Raw genomic sequence first — 18,564 nt, forward strand, 5'->3', positions numbered from 1 at the left:
GGACCAGATGGCTTCACAGGCGAATTCTATCAAATATTTAGAGAAGAGCTAACACCCATCCTTCTCAAACTCTTCCAAACAATATCAGAGGAAGGAACACTCCCAAACTCATTCTACGAGGCCACCATCACCTTGATACCAAAACCAGGCAAGGATGTCACAAAGAAAGAAAACTACAGGCCAATATCACTGATGAACATAGATGCAAAAATCCTCAACAAAATACTAGCAAACAGAATCCAACAGCACATTAAAAGGATCATACACCATGATCAAGTGGGGTTTATTCCAGGAATGCAAGGATTCTTCAATATACGCAAATCAATCAATGTGATACAGCATATTAACAAGTTGAAGGAGAAAAACCATATGATCATCTCAATAGATGCAGAGAAAGCTTTCGACAAAATTCAACACCCATTTATGATAAAAACCCTGCAGAAAGTAGGCATAGAGGGAACTTTCCTCAACATAATAAAGGCCATATATGACAAACCCACAGCCAACATTGTCCTCAATGGTGAAAAACTGAAACCATTTCCACTAAGATCAGGAACAAGACAAGGCTGCCCACTCTCACCACTCTTATTCAACCTAGTTTTGGAAGTTTTAGCCACAGCAATCAGAGAAGAAAAGGAAATAAAAGGAATCCAAATTGGAAAAGAAGAAGTAAAGCTGTCACTGTTTGCAGATGACATGATACTATACATAGAGAATCCTAAAGATGCTACCGAAAAACTACTAGAGCTAATCAATGAATTTGGTAAAGTAGCAGGATACAAAATTAATGCACAGAAATCTCTGGCATTCCTGTACACTACTGATGAAAAATCTGAAAATGAAATCAAGAAAACACTCCCATTTACCATTGCAACAAAAAGAATAAAATATCTAGGAATAAACCTACCTAAGGAGACAAAAGACCTGTATGCAGAAAATTATAAGACACTGATGAAAGAAATTAAAGAGGATACAAATAGATGGAGAGATATACCATGCTCCTGGATTGGAAGAATCAATATTGTGAAAATGACTCTACTACGCAAAGCAATCTACAGATTCAATGCAATCCCTATCAAACTACCACTGGCATTTTTCACAGAAGTAGAACAAAAAATTTCAAAATTTGTTTGGAAAAACAAAAGACCCCGAATAGCCAAAGCAATCTTGAGAACGAAAAACGGAGCTGGAGGAATCAGGCTGCCTGACTTCAGACTATACTACAAAGCTACAGTAATTAAGACAGTGTGGTACTGGCATAAAAACAGAAAGATAGATCAGTGGATCAGGATAGAAAGCCCAGAGATAAACCCACGCACATATGGCCAACTTATCTTTGATAAAGGAGGCAGGAATGTACAGTGGAGAAAGGACAGCCTCTTCAATAAGTGGTGCTGGGAAAACTGGACAGGGACATGTAAAAGTATGAGATTAGATCATTCCCTAACACCATACACAAAAATAAGCTCAAAATGGATTAAAGACCTAAATGTAAGGCCAGAAACTATCAAACTCTTAGAGGAAAACATAGGTAGAACACTCTATGACATAAATCACAGCAAGATCCTTTTGGACCCACCTCCTAGAGAAATGGAAATAAAAACAAAGATAAACAAATGGGACCTAATGAAACTTCAAAGCTTTTGCACAGCAAAGGAAACCATAAACAAGACCAAAAGACAACCCTCAGAATGGGAGAAAATATTTGCAAATGAAGCAACTGACAAAGGATTAATCTCCAAAATTTATAAACAGCTCATGCAGCTCAATAGCAAAAAAACAAACAACCCAATCCAAAAATGGGCAGAAGACTTAAATAGGCATTTCTCCAAAGAAGATATACAGACTGCCAACAAACACATGAAAGAATGCTCAACATCATTAATCATTAGAGAAATGCAAATCAAAACTACAATGAGATATCATCTCACACCAGTCAGAATGGCCATCATCAAGAAATCTAGAAACAATAAATGCTGGAGAGGGTGTGGAGAAAAGGGAACACTCTTGCACTGCTGGTGGGAATGTGAATTGGTACAGCCACTATGGAGAACAGTATGGAGGTTCCTTAAAAAACTAAAAATAGAACTACCATATGACCCAGCAATCCCACTACTAGGCATATACCCTGAGAAAACCATAATTCAAAAAGAGACATGTACCAAAATGTTCATTGCAGCTCTATTCACAATAGCCCGGAGATGGAAACAACCTAAGTGTCCATCATCGGATGAATGGATAAAGAAGATGTGGCACATATATACAATGGAATATTACTCAGCCATAAAAAGAAACGAAACTGAGCTATTTGTAATGAGGTGGATAGACCTAGAGTCTGTCATACAGAGTGAAGTAAGTCAGAAAGAGAAAGACAAATACCGTATGCTAACACATATATATGGAATTAAAAAAAAAAAAAATGTCATGAAGAACCTAGGGGTAAAACGGGAATAGAGACACAGACCTACTTGAGAATGGACTTGAGGATATGGGGAGGGGGAAGGGTAAGCTGTGACAAAGGGAGAGAGAGGCATGGACATATATACACTACCAAATGTAAGGTAGATAGATAGTGGGAAGCAGCCGCAGAGCACAGGGAGATCAGCTCGGTGCTTTGTGACCGCCTGGAGGGGTGGGATGGGGAGGGTGGGAGGAGGGAGATTCATGGGGGAGGGGATGTGGGAACAGATGTATATGTATGACTGATTCACTTTGTTATAAAGCAGAAACTAATAAAAAAAAAAAAAAGAATGAAAATCAAGCAAATAAAGACCATCCAAAAAAATAAAAATAAAATAAAATAAAATAAAATGTATATCTCAGAAATAACTAAAAAAAAAAAAAATAAAGAAATGAATATTTCTGTCTTATAACAATGTTATTTATGTCTTACTTTAGAATCTTTAAATCTTTGTTTTAACCAATGTGAATTTTGTTGAATAAAAAGGCTGAAGAAAATTGCACAAATTTGTTTTAAAAATATAAACCATTGACATTTGGATGTTACAAGATAAAAATGTAATTTTACAGCCTCCCTTTTGCTATTTAGTCTCAAAAAATTCAGTTTTCTTAAAACTTTGATTATCTAATTGTTTAGCATAATATTAGAGGTTGTCTCTATCATTTTCAGCAATTTATTCCACATTTATATATGTGTGCAGATAGATAAAGAAAAGGTGGAGATATGTGAAAGTGTATAAAATCTTCTACTTACACGTAAGAAACTGTCCAAGGAACCATTCTCCATGTATTCTGTGACAATCATAACTGGTTTACCTAGGTATAGGTAAATAATAAATGTATAATCATCAGTAGAGTTCAACAAATATCATGCAATGAACATATATAATACATTTTGATACACCTAATGCATTAAAAAATATGAATTTTTCTCTGTCCTCCAAATTTTGCCAAATTACAATTAAAAAGAAAACTAGCTTTCAATAGAAAATAAAACTAAAAAAAAAATCGAGAAAGATTGGTTTTCAGAAAAGGGCCTATAACCTATATGATATCTAAACTGGCGTTTTGGTATGGTTTTCCTTAAACAAAAAATATGCCTTTTTCTTCACTCTAATTGCATTTTAGCTGAACTACCAAATCAGATATTTCTGTCTTCAAGCCCAAGACAGAGTCATGAATTCCACAATCATTTACACTCTCTACAGATATATGCAGAGCTATATGCTAGGTGTTTTCTCTTGTGCTGGTTAGTCAGAAGCAAGTAAATCAAAGACCCTACCTTCATGGATCCTATATGTGAATTGGACAAAACAATTAAGACTAATAATTATAATCTGTATTCAATTAACACATTATATTTATAAAATCCATGCTATGCTTAAAAGAAAAATAAAATTAAAATTGTTCTTGGTAGTAACTTGTAACAACCATTTTGGAAATATGGGCCTTAAACATCATTAAACATTTTAACAAGCATTTAAATGTATTTGTACAGTACTTAGTGTGCGCAAGGTGTTGGTTTAATTATTTTACATATACTAACATTAATTATCATCATTTCCACTTTTTACATGAAAAAAACTGAAATATATAGAGGGTAATTAGCATGACACAGCTAATAAGTATAAAGCCAGAAATTGCAACCCGAATATATTATGCTGTTACTTTTGGAAATGTACACTGAGGGAAACATTTAAAATAGGAAAAAGCATTAGACACAAAGACACAAAGGTGCTAAGTATACAGATACATAGATCTACAAATAGAATAAATCTTCAACTATAGGTAATAACTGAGGCGATTGTTGGGTGTCAATTCTATGCATCATTCCAAATTGAAAGAATGACTCTGAAGACTATAACACGTTCAGAAATTATTACAGTAAAATGTAACTCCAATTTCAAAGCCTACACATATTACCACAGCATAATTCACTTCCCTTATTGTTGTTATGATATTGTTTTAACTATAAATCTATCATTTTACAAAAAGAAAAAAAAAACTCCCTTCTCTTCCAAGTCTAGAAGACCTGCATTAAGTCTTGACTAAGCATGAAAAACCTTGAGCACATAATAGATTTTTTTTTTTTTTTTTTTTTTGCGGTACGTGGGCTTCTCACTGTTGTGGCCTCTCCCGTTGTGGAGCACAGGCTCCGGACGTGCAGGCTCAGTGGCCATGGCTCACGGGCCCAGCCACTCTGCGGCATGTGGGATCTTCCCAGACCGGGGCACGAACCCATGTCCCCTGCATCGGCAGGCGGACTCTCAACCACTGCACCACCAGGGAAGCCCTCACATAATAGATTTTAAACAAACATCCACGTACATCTAACTGTAGAGCAAGCATGATTTTTTTCATGTGTACCTTCTACATCCTGGTTTGTGTGTTATTCTGATGCCAGAAAATAGCTTTCTTTCCTTGTTTTTCCTTTCATCCTTGTTTTTCCTTTCATCCTTGTTTTTCCTTTCCTTTCCTTAATTCATACTGGTTCTGAATTATGGCTTAGTACCGTGAACATTATATTGATGCTTACTATGCTTAGTATGTGAATATATACTAAGCTGTATGTCTTATTTATTTAGAGGTGAGGAAATTATTTAAATTCTGTAAAATTTCTTAGATTTTCATATATGTAAAAATAAATTGACAGAGCAATTTATTGTCAACTGAGACACTGATTTAGTTATATATTTTGGGGAATATATCAAACATTATACATGCCTTGGTGTAATACTGGTGTAAAGCTTTTTAAACTTAATGTTAATAAAATTTTCCACACGTTCAAAAAATAATCTGATAATGTCTGAAAAGTCATTTTAGTCAAAACCTTGAGCCTCCAGACTTGCTTTATCAAAATTTTAATTAAGCTTTGATATAACAATATTCAGGAAAAAAGAAAAAATTCAACATTTCCTTGGAAACTTCTATTTCTCCTGAACTGGTAAATCAAATACCTAAGAACTGATCCCAGAGAACTAATCTGAAATGAAATGAATGAATAATCAAAGGAATGAAATCCTTCACATGCATGTTTTCCATACATCTCTATAAGTGTCTATGTTTCTTCCTTAATATAATTCTTGGAAGAATAACATGCTTGCAAAACTCAACACAGCCCTTGAATGTAGTTACAGATATATTGCTTCCCACAGTCAACTCTCAATTACAGTGGCCAATTACCGTGTTTGTATACTGCCCAGACCTTTGTTTATCACTCTTTTCCTTCTGGCTCTCAGCCTTATGACCATTTCATTTCTTGTTAGCATGTCTGGTAAAATGTTTGGCAAGGGAAATAAAAGTAGCTGAAAAATCAAACCAGTCAATTAAGCCAAAGCTCCATGACCATTCAGAAATCAGACCAGGCTGCATTTAGCTCTATAATTTAGGTATTTGTAAACACATCAGTTAAGATGGGCAAGTCTGAAAATGTGCTTTGTATTAAGTTCAAAGATTCAGCAAACGCAAATGTACAGACAAAAGTAAACAGAATCAAATATTCTACCTTGGAAAGCAGGATCTTCACTTACTTTTCCTTGTGATTTTGATTATGATAAACAGAGTTAAAGGAAAAGTGCAATAGTGGTGAGAACTAGTTCTAATATGTATTAAATGTAGTTGGTAATTATTTATAAAATACCAGATCATCTGCACATGATGCAATGTATTTCTATCAAAGTTTGCACATTCTTTCATGTGTATTTTGATTTAGAAATGACATTATCAGCTTCTTCAAGAACCTATATCATTCACTGCCCTCAGAGATCCTTAAGTACATCTGAGTATATATATTAAAATCAATGAAATTTTTGTTGTTTGGCTGAAATGAAACTCCACCAAAAATCAGCATAACAAAATGTGCAGTGGAATTTTGCTTTTGTTCTTAAATTGATTTATGAGTATAGATAAAATCATGATCTTTCATAATTAAAGGGTTAAAGGAAGCACGTCAGTCTCTTACAATAAGTTCATTTCCCCAATGGCTCAGAGATATTTGCTAATCATTTTGTTTGCTGACAGAAAAATATGATTCAAAATGTCTAAGAATTCCAAGTTCAGCACTATCTATTTCACCGCCTTCTTAATCACATATTCTATTTAAAAAAACAGCAGGATAATGTGATAAGTATATAGCTATATATAGAAATTTTTATTGCAATTATCAAATAAATGTTGGTCTTAGATTAAAATAGTTTCATTCAAACATAAAATGTAGGTATCGATGATTTAAATGTTATAAACTATTGAAATGTAATTCATTTCCAAAGGAAATGCTATTAATTCCTACTAACAGTAATTGTGTCTTACATAGTAAGTATGTCTGTTTTTAAGACTTCGACACACTCCAACACGAGTGGGATTTATAAAATCAAAGTCTTTGACCTTAGCAGCCAGTACTCATTATTAGTATCATGTAATCAAATCAGGGTGGAAGCAAAAAAGTATAAACAGGAGAAGGAAAATTGAAGAAAATAGACAAAATATGCCTTACTATTCTCAGGAAAGAAGATTTGAATCACTTTTGATTAGAAACTAGAAAATGTTTTGGTTATAGATTTCCATGTACTGTAACTAACTGACTGATAGAAATACTGTAATGAACTGAATTAGAGTATTTTTCTGCAGGTTTCACATTAAATCATATAAACATACAGGACAATCTTTTCCAAATTCCATTTTAATCAGGACACAATTCATGTTAAGAGTTATCCCTATTATATCCACTTGTCTATGAGTTAACCAGGGCAGGGACCAACTCTAGTTTGTCTGTAGTTCTAAATCCAGCTCCTAACAGAGTGCCAGTTAGAATAGATCATACTATGTCTATTATTTCAGGCTAGCTAAGGATAGTCTCTCTCTTCAAAATCAGGCTAAGAAGTACTTTCTCCAACTCTTCCTTAACCAGCCATACTCTATTAATCTTAACACATTGAAAATTTTACTTTAAGCTGACTTTAAAATTTTAAAATGTATTTATGCTTAATTTGAAATGAAAATAATACTTTTAAGGAAAGGACAGGAACAATATTTCTACTCTCCCTTGTATTGTCTGTTAAAAAATATGACATGGACTTGAGACAAGTGTTGAAGAAAAGCTTTAGAGAGAGGCAAACAAGAAATAGAAATAATTTGGCATTGTCACTAAAGAATGACAACTTATTCCAGTAATATTTCCTTATCATATGTGCTGACAATGCAAACAAATGATTAAGCTTTTGGTGTGCAGTGGACACTCACACCAATACAGAAGTGTTTTCAGTGTTAGAAATCCTCTTAATGGTCTGCCCATGCCTTTCCTCAACAGTACAAGGCTACAGTTAAGTTGCATTATTATTATTTTTTAATTTGTAGAAAACGATCCATCACTAAATAACAACAAAAAGCACATCAGTCTCATCCTATATAATTCCTTCTTTTACACTAGGTGAAAAGTGACCAATGGAAAGTCTTCTTGGATGGAGTCTGAACATCTTTTGACTAATGGTGTGATGGCAGAAATATCAAACATTTGCTAAAAACAAGTTCCATCTTTTTGAACTTCAACTAAAATTGATAACACATGTTAGTACCAAGTTCTGAGCAGGACTGTGCCCCCAGCTTTCTGCTACTTTGAAGATCAGAGACTCTCTCACCTTCTCTTGTTTAAGACCATCAAGCTCAAAACCACGCCATTAAAATTGTTTATGGCTTAATTCAAATAAATGATAATATAATTATTGAATAAAGGGCTTTCTCTAACTTGAAAATGATACATTATAATAGACTTAGTGTTTCAAAGCACATAATTAATAGCAATAATAAAAAATTATCTTTGAGTCGAAAAGGAATTGTTTTCAAGAATTTTCTTCTACACTCCCAGATTAACTGGTAAAATCTCAAACTCAACCAGAAGTGGTAACTTAGATTGCATAGTTCTATTCCACCTAAGAACATATTCTTATGGAATCTTATTTGATCTTACAAGGACCTGGAAGTAGTAAAGTAGAACTGCTAATTCCATGTTACAAGTGAAGAGAGTGAGTCTCTGGAAGTGGTTTGATTTATCAGATGTCTCACAAACCAGTAGAGCTGAATCAGAATTTGAACTCTGACCGTCTGATTCTTAATCCAGATACCAATATGCTTTCTTTTCTTCTTTAAATACAATTTGTTCATTAAATTATAAGCTCTGTATATCTAGGTGTGCATGTGTGTGTTTCTGAACTTTTCAGGTAGATTGTTTTAGCAGTCATATGCTCTCAGGAAACAAAGAAAATGATAGGAGTGTATTAAATAATTTATTTGGTGACAAAATTGCCTTGTTTACATATTAAATACAACTTATTGACTTTATTCTAAGGCATTTCTATTTCCTCTCAGTTGTAACAGGATGCCAGACTTAGAGCTTTTAAATATGCCACTAAAAGAGTTCAAAATCTAATTCTAGGTCTGCTACTCTATTATGCTTGCACTATATGAGATGACTGGGATTTATATAGTCAGATTTGGCAGTCTCTTGCATGCTTATTTGACCAAGGAGATATATGAAATTTAGAACTTTCACTCTAAGAATAAGGCAGCTGTAATTCATATTAGAATGTTACAGACTCCTGCTTGAATAAGACATTTAATGTATAATACCTGCGATTTTTAAAGGTCCTTTTTTTTCTTAATGCATTTTTTCCTGCATTTTGGTCTCAGGGGTTGTTTTATGGATTTCTTTGCCAGGTGACCATAATTCATATTTGATTATTCCATTTATATCTAAAGAAGATCTTCTTTATATATATATATATATATATATATATATATATATATATATATATATATATATATTTATATATATTTATATATATCTTTATATCTAAAGAAGATCTTCCACAATAATTATGGTTTAATTTTGCTTATCATTCAGTAAATGAACTTATAGGAAACAGCTAGCAAAACCAAATAAGATAATAATAACTCATAACACTGGGAACAAAAAAAATTAAGAATTTTGAAAATTGAGAGTTAAAAGAAGAATGGATACATAAGTACAAGTGAGTTTCCTCTCCCAATGGGTTCAAGATCTGAAGGACAACCACTTGGTGAGAATGATATGGAGGAAAATAAAAGGTTAAATGACTATTAAAAGCCCAGTGAGACATGATTCTATAATTCTAAGGATATTAAGTAGGATACTCTATAGATATGGTCTTGCCCTGAAGGAACAAATATTTCATAGTTTTTCCCAATTCTTAGTATTTTTATTATTAAAATTTTTATTATTAAATATTAATAGTATTTTTATTATTCATTTTTAAAAATTAAAAAGACATTTTTCATCAGAAATTATTTTAGTGTTACAACTAATGTAGCCTCATTTTTAGGAGTACTGAGGGAAAAATATGCTTCTAACAAGACTTAATATGGGCTTATAGTTTATGGTTAAGTTCTCCTACATTGTTAAATTCTTAACCACACTTATTATATTAAAAAACTCTAAAGGAAATCAAGGTATATTTCAATTATACCATGCTCTTGTGAGTAAGGAATTGCCTTTTTACGCATACAAAAATGATAATAGGTATTAGTGCCATTTGGAAAGTGCTCCACGTAATGTTAAAGAAAAATATCATTGTGAAAAATATAATGTGCAATGTCTGTTGGTAACCACAGAATATATAAATATGGTGCCAATGAATTATCCCCTAAAGGATGCCAAATTCCCTGCCATATGCTGTCTTTCACTCTAAGAAGTCTGCTACTGCCAATTTAGCTTATTCTTCATCTTGTGCCCCCAAATCTTGAGAAAAACAACATCCCAGAGCATTCTCAAGAGGTTTTCATTGGGACTGGAGCCAAAAATCACATATCTGTCTCATGGGATCACTTTTGAGCCTGGATGGAGAAATCATCATGGAAATAAGTTCATATCTCTGTCGCAGGCTGTAAGCCAGAGCTTCCCCAGAGTAGTCAAGAATCCATCTGGGACTCTAGATGAGAATTTGAAATCCACAGAGAATGGAGAAAAGGGTTTGGGTCTAATGTGATTCCAATCTTTACAACTCAGAAGCATTCCCAAAACTCTCATAATTTCCCTAAAGCCAGGGGGGTAAACATTTGGAAGCTTAAATGAAACTAGTGAACAATAAAAGAAAAGGCAGCTAGCCAGGAGTTCTCAGCAATTTCTGTCAAAATTGAGTCATTGTTTTTTCCTTGCTACTCTACATAACAGAAAGTTCTATACAATTCACTTAACTGTAGTTTAATCAACATGTATTACTATAGTCCAACATTTAGATCTTAAATTTTAAAGCTTTTTAAGGTCTAGAATAGCACTGTCAAAATAATACTAGTTAAATGTCTTTGGTCTCTTGTCAAAGAAATACATGTTAATCTTAATACACTGAGGTTTTGTTTTTGTTTTTTGATTTTTTTTGTTTTGTTTTGTTTTGCTTTGTTTTTGGTTAGGACTAATAGGTACTCATGAAAAAAGACCAAAATTCTTAAATTATTGACTTTGGGTTTGAACAACCTCTGCTCAACATACACAAAATTGGTCTTATGACTTCACTTACTTTTAGTAACAACACCCTCCAGTCGAATGATATTGGGATGGTCAAACTGTCCCATAATGCTTGCTTCTCCTAAGAAGTCTCTCCTCTGCTTTTCTGTGTAGCCCACTTTCAGGGTCTTGATGGCCACTGAAATCTCTTTTTTTGAAGGAAGTTTTAAGCGACCACTGCATACCTCTCCAAATTCACCTGTTAGAATGCAGAAGAACAAAACAAGAAAAGGCAAGAAATTATATTATAAAAAATCATCAGCAGGGAGCAACTGTTTTCTCTTAATAATTCCAATTCAATAATTGACCTGCAAGATGTACACTTGTAGGCCTCCAAATTATTTTGGAAGTTGGTAATAAGAAACCCCAGGACATCCACACCCTGGTGGAAAATGGACCTTGTGATAAACCTCATGTATTTTGAAGTACTACACTATGAATAATGACATATGAAAGAATAAGAGGGAAGTCAAAAGTTATATCTATTAGATTTTTTCATTCCTTGTTCTCATAGCTACCTTTTCCTCAGGATAATCAACCAGCACCAGCACCAATATAATGGGTTAAACACTGGATTAAATTTCAGACGTTTATCAGTATTCTGTTTTTACCAGGGCCAATTTAGCTATAAATTCCAGCTCTCTGAAAATGGGAATAAAAAAAATAAGCTATCAAGTCATTTTATGGAGTAGGGTGTGTTGTATTATTCACATACTAGTTGTAAAGTTCTCTGGGGCTCTGGAAAGAGAAAAATAACAGTATTGAATCGTATCTAAAGAATTATTGTAGAAATATTTTCTTAGATCCAGTGTCTTCAATAAAAAAGTTGTCTTAAATGCACAATCAGAATTTGTTGAATATGGAGTGTTGCTGACTTTTACGTAGTCTAATTTAATTGATATAAAATTGCCTAGAACTAGTTTGGTCACTATCTTCACATACATTGTTATTGAGAAGATTCACCCATAATGATTTCATTTGATTTTGAGCTCCTTGAGAGCAGAGACCCTTTACATTCATTTCTCTGTCTCCACTGCTGCCACAGTGATTGCCATAAAGTAGTGCCACATATTGATTGCTCCTCATTCAAGGAAGAAATCCTAATATTGTCCAGATTATTAGATGGGTTTTGTACAACATTTAAAAAAATAGTTTTCAACAGCAAATGAAAGGTTTTTCTGAAAAGAAAAATTACATGATCAATTTTTAGGCTCTCTATGGAATGGAAAAAGATTTTTGGTCCAACCTTTTCACAGTGAGTTTTTGTACAGGGCCCAGGCCCCATGAGTCTGCCAGAAAGAAGGTGTCAAGTAGTGAGATACTTCTCTATTTTTCAGCCAAGTAAGTCCTTCAACCCACAAAACAGCAGGTTGTCCTAATGATTTATCAACTGCATCCCTACAAATGACTTGCTTCTCTCCAGGAGGTTCTAAACTCCATTAGACTTGACCCTCTCTTGTTCAGGAATCCAGTCTTGCCACTGTTTTCAAAACAATGACTTGTACTATGACTTGTCAAAGTCACTTAATGTCCAAAAGCAGGTATTCATACATTTATTTAATAAATATTCATCAGTTGGCAACTGTATTACAGATACTATGAAAAACACGGAGATATAATGATAATAAAGGCAGATCTAATTTCTTTCCCTCAAGGAAGTACAGAGATGATAGTAATATCTGCAGCTAGAGTGTTTTTTAGGATTATGGGGAGAATTAGGGGCAGAACTTGAGAACACTCAATGATCTTTTTTTAAATCAAAGGAAGAATATGCCATTATAGATGTTTGAGCATTAGGAGAAGTTATGATGCAAAGTAAATCATTGTTAAAATTTGTAAACAAGACTAAGAGTTTCTTTCTTTATGCAGGGCTATCAGAACATTGCCCAAAACCCCAGCTCACTTTGTGTAAACATTAAGTTTGGGCAAACCATAAGGAGGCACCCATCATGAATTTTCATATTCTGAAAAAAAGTTCTGCCATTATCATGGATCAATAGGGTGTAATGGATTGTGTTTTAAATTTGGAAGTCATGACCATTTATTCTAATTGACAAGTCAATTGTTAGTTTACAGGACAGACAGTACAGAACTGTCTGATAGAGCATGGATTCTGGAGCCGGATTGTCTAGGGTCTAATTCAGCCTCTGTCACTTATTACCTGTGTGAATTTGAGTGACTGTCTTAACCTCTCTGTGCCTTTGTCTCTTTATTTATAACATAGGGACACCAATTTTGTCTACTTCATAAAATTTTTGTGCAGTTAAAGGAATTAATGTACATAGAATGCACTTAGAAGAGAGCCAGACACATAGTAAGTGCCATCTAAGTGTTAGTCGTTCTTTCTTCTCTGAGTTCAAACCTACTTTAAGAAGGATAAATATCTATCTACTTCTTAAGAGTTAGATCAAGGTGAAGAATAAATACTAATGTTCTTTTTAAAATGTCAAATTCTGTATTAATGTAAAAAGAGATGGCTGTGATGATCACGGTGATAACAAGCTTAATGTCATATTGGACAAGTATTTGTAAAGGAAAGAATGTTGTGAAAGTACCTCACTAGGGAGATCAAGGGGAAGAGTTTGAATTTCAAGTGGCCCAATTAGTGTTTCTTCCTTTGTTCTCAGTGGGAGAGCTGGACATATGGACATGTTATCTACCTTCAAAATTCAGAAAATGGTGCTTCAGTAATGCTAGTATTTAAAAAAGTCATAAAGTTTAGAAATGTGATTATTTTATCTGATAAATACTAGAAATTGTCACAAATACATTATACTAGACATAGAAATGTTACATATTAATTCAATTCTCTTTATAATAACTGTTCTTAAAAGAACAGTGTTGGAAAAATAACAAAGACTGGACAAACACAATGCCTGATTTTTCCATCTAGCCAATTTTACATGGTTCAATTACCTTTGCACCTGTAAGAAACAAAATTTAGATCCTGTCATTTCTAAATAAAAGCAGAGCTACAAGAAGTTCATTTGAGAAGACACTACTTGATTTTTTAAATAATTAAGTGCATCAGTGTTTATTTGCCCTTTGAAATAAAATATGCTTTATGAGAATGGGTACACTGTATTTTGATTTAAGGTACACAATGCACAATTGCTCAAAATAAAATTTCTTATGCTAATTTCATTTAAAACAGGAAATAATGCACTTGTGTTTAAGTGGAATGGCCCTCTGCACTAGTCAAAGCCCATTCTCCTTCTACTGTTTTAATAAGAGAAGACAAATAAAAAGACACACTGAACAATGCTGTTGTGTCAGCTAAGCACTGTACATGAATTATCTCGATTAATCTTCAAAAAAATCTTAGAAGGCACTATTGTGATCATTAGTGTCTAGCATAAACTTTGAAGTTGAAAAGTACAAGCTTCAGATTTTGGCTTCCTAATTAATATCTATGTGACCAAGGGCCATTCACATTTTCAGCTTTTGTTTCCTCATCTGGTGAAATGGAGATAATAATACCTATTTAAAAGTCTAATAAAATTAAAGTCATGTGAATGTCTAGCACAGAATAGGAATTAAATATTTTCTACCTTCAGGAAACCTTGAAATAATGGTTGGATTGAGGAGTAAAATTAGGAATTTTGGTCATTATGAATTCCTCACTAACAAAATTATACTACCTTGAGAAATTATACTACCTTGAGAAAGTTAATTCAGGCCTCAATTTTAATTTTGTAATTTGCAATATAGGTATAATTCTTCTGGTTATTCAATGTATAAATGAGAGTTTCTGTTATATCTATTTCTTTGTATAAAATTTTTGACATAAAACTAAAGAGTTAGTCTAGTCTAAAGAATATAGTCTTCCTGTATATTTAATTGACTGTGAAAGTTCTGTCATTGAATAAAAGATTCAGCCTTTTAACAATAGAAGATAGGTGCTAATCAATTTAGCATGATTACTAATTTTTTTGTGGACAACATTATTTTTTTTAATTTTAAAAGGTATAGGAAGTGGGTAAGAGTATAAATGAAAGAAGGCTGGTCATGAGTGGACTGTGATTGAAGTTGCTGTAGAAATCGTTACATGCAGGTTCATTATACTATTTTACAATTTCATCTATTTTTGTAGACATTTAAAATTTTACAAAACAAAATGTTAATAAATGATAGCCTTCAAAATCTTGATTTCATATTCTATCTTGGTAATGACAAATCATTTAAAGGCTAATCAAGACAGACTAGAATTGGGAGTGCATTTTATAAAGAAATCTTTCAGGTGAAGCATAACCAACCTTGAAGATATATATATTTGGAGACAAAATAGGCACAGTTTTATAGCCCTTAATGTGGCAAATGAGACTATCGGCTGCAAAACTCTGAAAATGCAGCAATGTCTAATTTTTTACAAATATGTTTGAAGAAAGAAAGGAAAAAGAGGATCTGTTTTAATCTTTAATGAGCATCAAGGATTATTAAGTGATTCAGTACAAATAGCCTTTCCCTTTATCTCATTGATCAGATACCATTTTTAATGAGTATGCTTTGTCTCACACTACTATGTTCTAGATACCTGGCTTTGTCAATAACATCTGTATATATAAGCTTTTATTAATGCAGAAGGCCCCAAATTTCAAGGTCACAATATGTCTGACCTTCTGGACATTGGCTGACCTTCTCTCATCACATTCTCCAGTTGAGTGTGCAAAGTCTTCTGCTGCATATGCTATGACAGCTTCCATGCTGGAGAACAGTGCACTCTTGTGGGGCAGCATTAAAACCTGCATGACAAAACCCCTCTGCACCATGGAGCAGTTTACAAAGCAGAACTATACAAATGAAAGAGTAATCAATATATATCTGGATTAATTTAGGCTAAATTAACATAGATGTACAATGAATGTGTGCATTCTTAAGTCTTAGATTGTGAAAAAAGAAGTACTTATTCTAGTTTCCTTTTATGAATTGCTAGTTTCATATTTTCATATTACCTGCACATGTGAATTTTAGGAGGATATAACATTAAAAAAATTAGAAGAGAAGATTTATGAAACTATCATTTTATTTAGATAATATATGAATTACTCAGATTACCCTGCTTGAATAGTAAATACTACTTGATTTATAAATAATTCTTTAGTACATATAAAAAGAAACAGAAAATTATATGCACATTTGTGTAAAAAAGCATCAGTCATATATAGAGTACTTGCAGAAAATGTGATCTGATATGGTATGCATAATTCAAAAAGTTCATTTTTCATTCTTTCACTCCATTTCCCACATAGACATAACTAGTTTGTGTTTGTTTTTAGAACAATATTGAAGAATGAGATGACTGTGTACAATTATTGTACATTATTTTTACTTTTGAGTAGTAGTTTTATTCAAATGCACACTGTATATTCTGTGGATGCCATATGTTTATGTGTAATTTTATAAAATACTGTTATTTTATAAATATAATTTTTTGGAAATACTCAACTGCTATTAATAATATCTATAATTTTTTGGAAATACGCAACTGTGACACCTATTAACACTCCATAGGTGTTTTTAATGAATTTGTGATTGAGCAAATTAATAATTAGAACAAAAGTATGTCTATATGAAAACAAGCTTCAACACAAATACTTTAAAACTATATACCATTACAAGCAAGTATTAAAATGGAGCACTTCACATTATTTAAACAATCCTCTCAATATAGTTGTGATAGAATTTGAATAAAATATGTCATTTTTAATTTTATTTTGTGTTGTCTTTGTTTTTTAATTCCAAAGAAGATTCTAGAATTACTTTTTCTCTACAAATCAAAATTTTCACTTAGTGGGCTCATTTAAAGTAAGACACACTTTTATCCTGTTATCCCCATTTAGCCAGATAGACTTTGTGACACATGATCAGCATAGCCATGGAGAGATTGAGCTGCGGCGGCTGCCCGCTCTGAAATTCAATAAATAGAAAGCTGGCCGTGGTCTCTGAGTCTGTAGCTCTGGCACCTTTGAAATCATTACATTCCATTAAATACTCCTTCATTTATTTACTGCCTGCCTTTCATCATGAAGTCAGAAAATGTCCCTTTTCATAGCAATATACTTTGGCCTGAGAACCTGAGCAGTCAGTCTCAGGCAGCATTCTTATGCATAGCTGTAGACTTGTAATTAACATATTTAGGTTGACAGTGGGATTACTGCGGTGGTTACCTGCTCCAACAACTTTGTCAATGGATATGTTGGTGGCATCCAATTCCTTAGCAAATTCATGAACTGCTTGGGTAGGGTCTTCGTAAGTGTGAGGGTCAACGTAAGTCCTGAGACCTGGAAGTTTTACTGTTTAAGGAAAGGAAGAAAGGCATTTAGAAAGAAAGGCATTTATAAAACCTTTACCATGCGAATTTATGATAACATTATTGGTTTTTAAAAAAAATCCCCATGACATTAAACCGTAATGAAACAGAAAGAGGTACCACAATGAACTTTCTCTGTAAAAACACTAGAAGGAAAATGGACATTCAAGGAGGGTATTCTTGAGGAGAGAAAAATGGTTCAGAATTGAGTAGGCCTAGTAATTTCTACCAGTAGCAGCAGTGAGTGAATGCCATCACACTATCACACATTTGTGACTCTGTAAACAGTGCGGTAACCAAATATCTATTATAGTGCCACATGTGACAATAAAGGAAAGCTTGTGACTTACTTTCATCAGGTGGAATAGCTGATGTAATTAGAAGATATAAAACGGCATGTCTTTCATCTGACACGATTCTGCTTTTATTAACAGTCACAATCAAAATTCCCCACTGCATTTATAGATTTACGTTAAGCTGTGAGTTTACGTATACATAATATGGGTATTATATGTATATACTAGTATAGTTTCAATTAACTGAAATCTTATTATGTAGCTTTTCAACATGGTTGAAAGCAATGTAAGTGTTCTCTATAAGTTTAATAATTGTGGTAAGGAGCTAAATACCAAACATAAATCATATTTATAGCTTATTAAATATAAACTTTCTTCATAGAATATTTATTTATTGAATTTTTCTGAAGGTGAAAAATTTTCATGATGTTCTGCAATTAAAATAGCACAGACAAAAGATACAGGAGAATCATTTTGGAGTTGATATAATATTAATAAAATTCCTATCATTTGGAAATATAATTCATATTTGAAACAATTTGGAATGTTCAAGAAACTAACTTTCTCTGAAAGAAAACTAAATTTTTAAAAAGGAAACCTAAAATCTATTAAAGTATATAAACATGCTCTAACGTTAAAGGACACTGTAATTTAACTGCCACAGTATATATACTAATAATATTGATTTTGATTTTAATTTTCATAATGGTGAATAATATTAGTAAAATTATTTTAGCAAGGGACATGGATTCTTTCTTTTTTTTATCATTTTCCCAGGTTTATTGAAATATTATTGACATAACATTGTGTATGTTTAAAGTGTACAATGTGATCATTTGATACACATATATATTGTGAAATATTTACCACAATAATATTAAAACATTCCTCATCTCACATTGTTACCTTTGTTGTTGTTGTTGTCGTCAGCATGAGAATGTTAAAACTCTACTCTCATAGCAACTTCC

General features: G+C 32.9%; 1 protein-coding gene across 2 annotated transcripts in view; it reads right to left on the bottom strand.

Annotated features, from left to right (window-relative positions):
• Positions 1-18,564, bottom strand: part of EPHA3 (EPH receptor A3) — a gene marked incomplete at both ends in the record, with an annotated part of 370,237 nt that overhangs the window by 47,175 nt on the left and 304,498 nt on the right. For both annotated transcript variants that reach the window (XM_079704896.1, XM_079704895.1), the window contains 3 exons: positions 3,215-3,276; positions 11,004-11,189; positions 17,158-17,283. In XM_079704896.1, the coding sequence (XP_079561022.1) occupies positions 3,215-3,276; positions 11,004-11,189; positions 17,158-17,283 (374 nt within the window). The remainder of the gene's footprint in view (positions 1-3,214; positions 3,277-11,003; positions 11,190-17,157; positions 17,284-18,564) is intronic.

Source organism: Hyperoodon ampullatus, assembly GCF_949752795.1.
Source record: "Hyperoodon ampullatus genome assembly, chromosome: 5".
NCBI lineage: Eukaryota > Metazoa > Chordata > Mammalia > Artiodactyla > Ziphiidae > Hyperoodon > Hyperoodon ampullatus.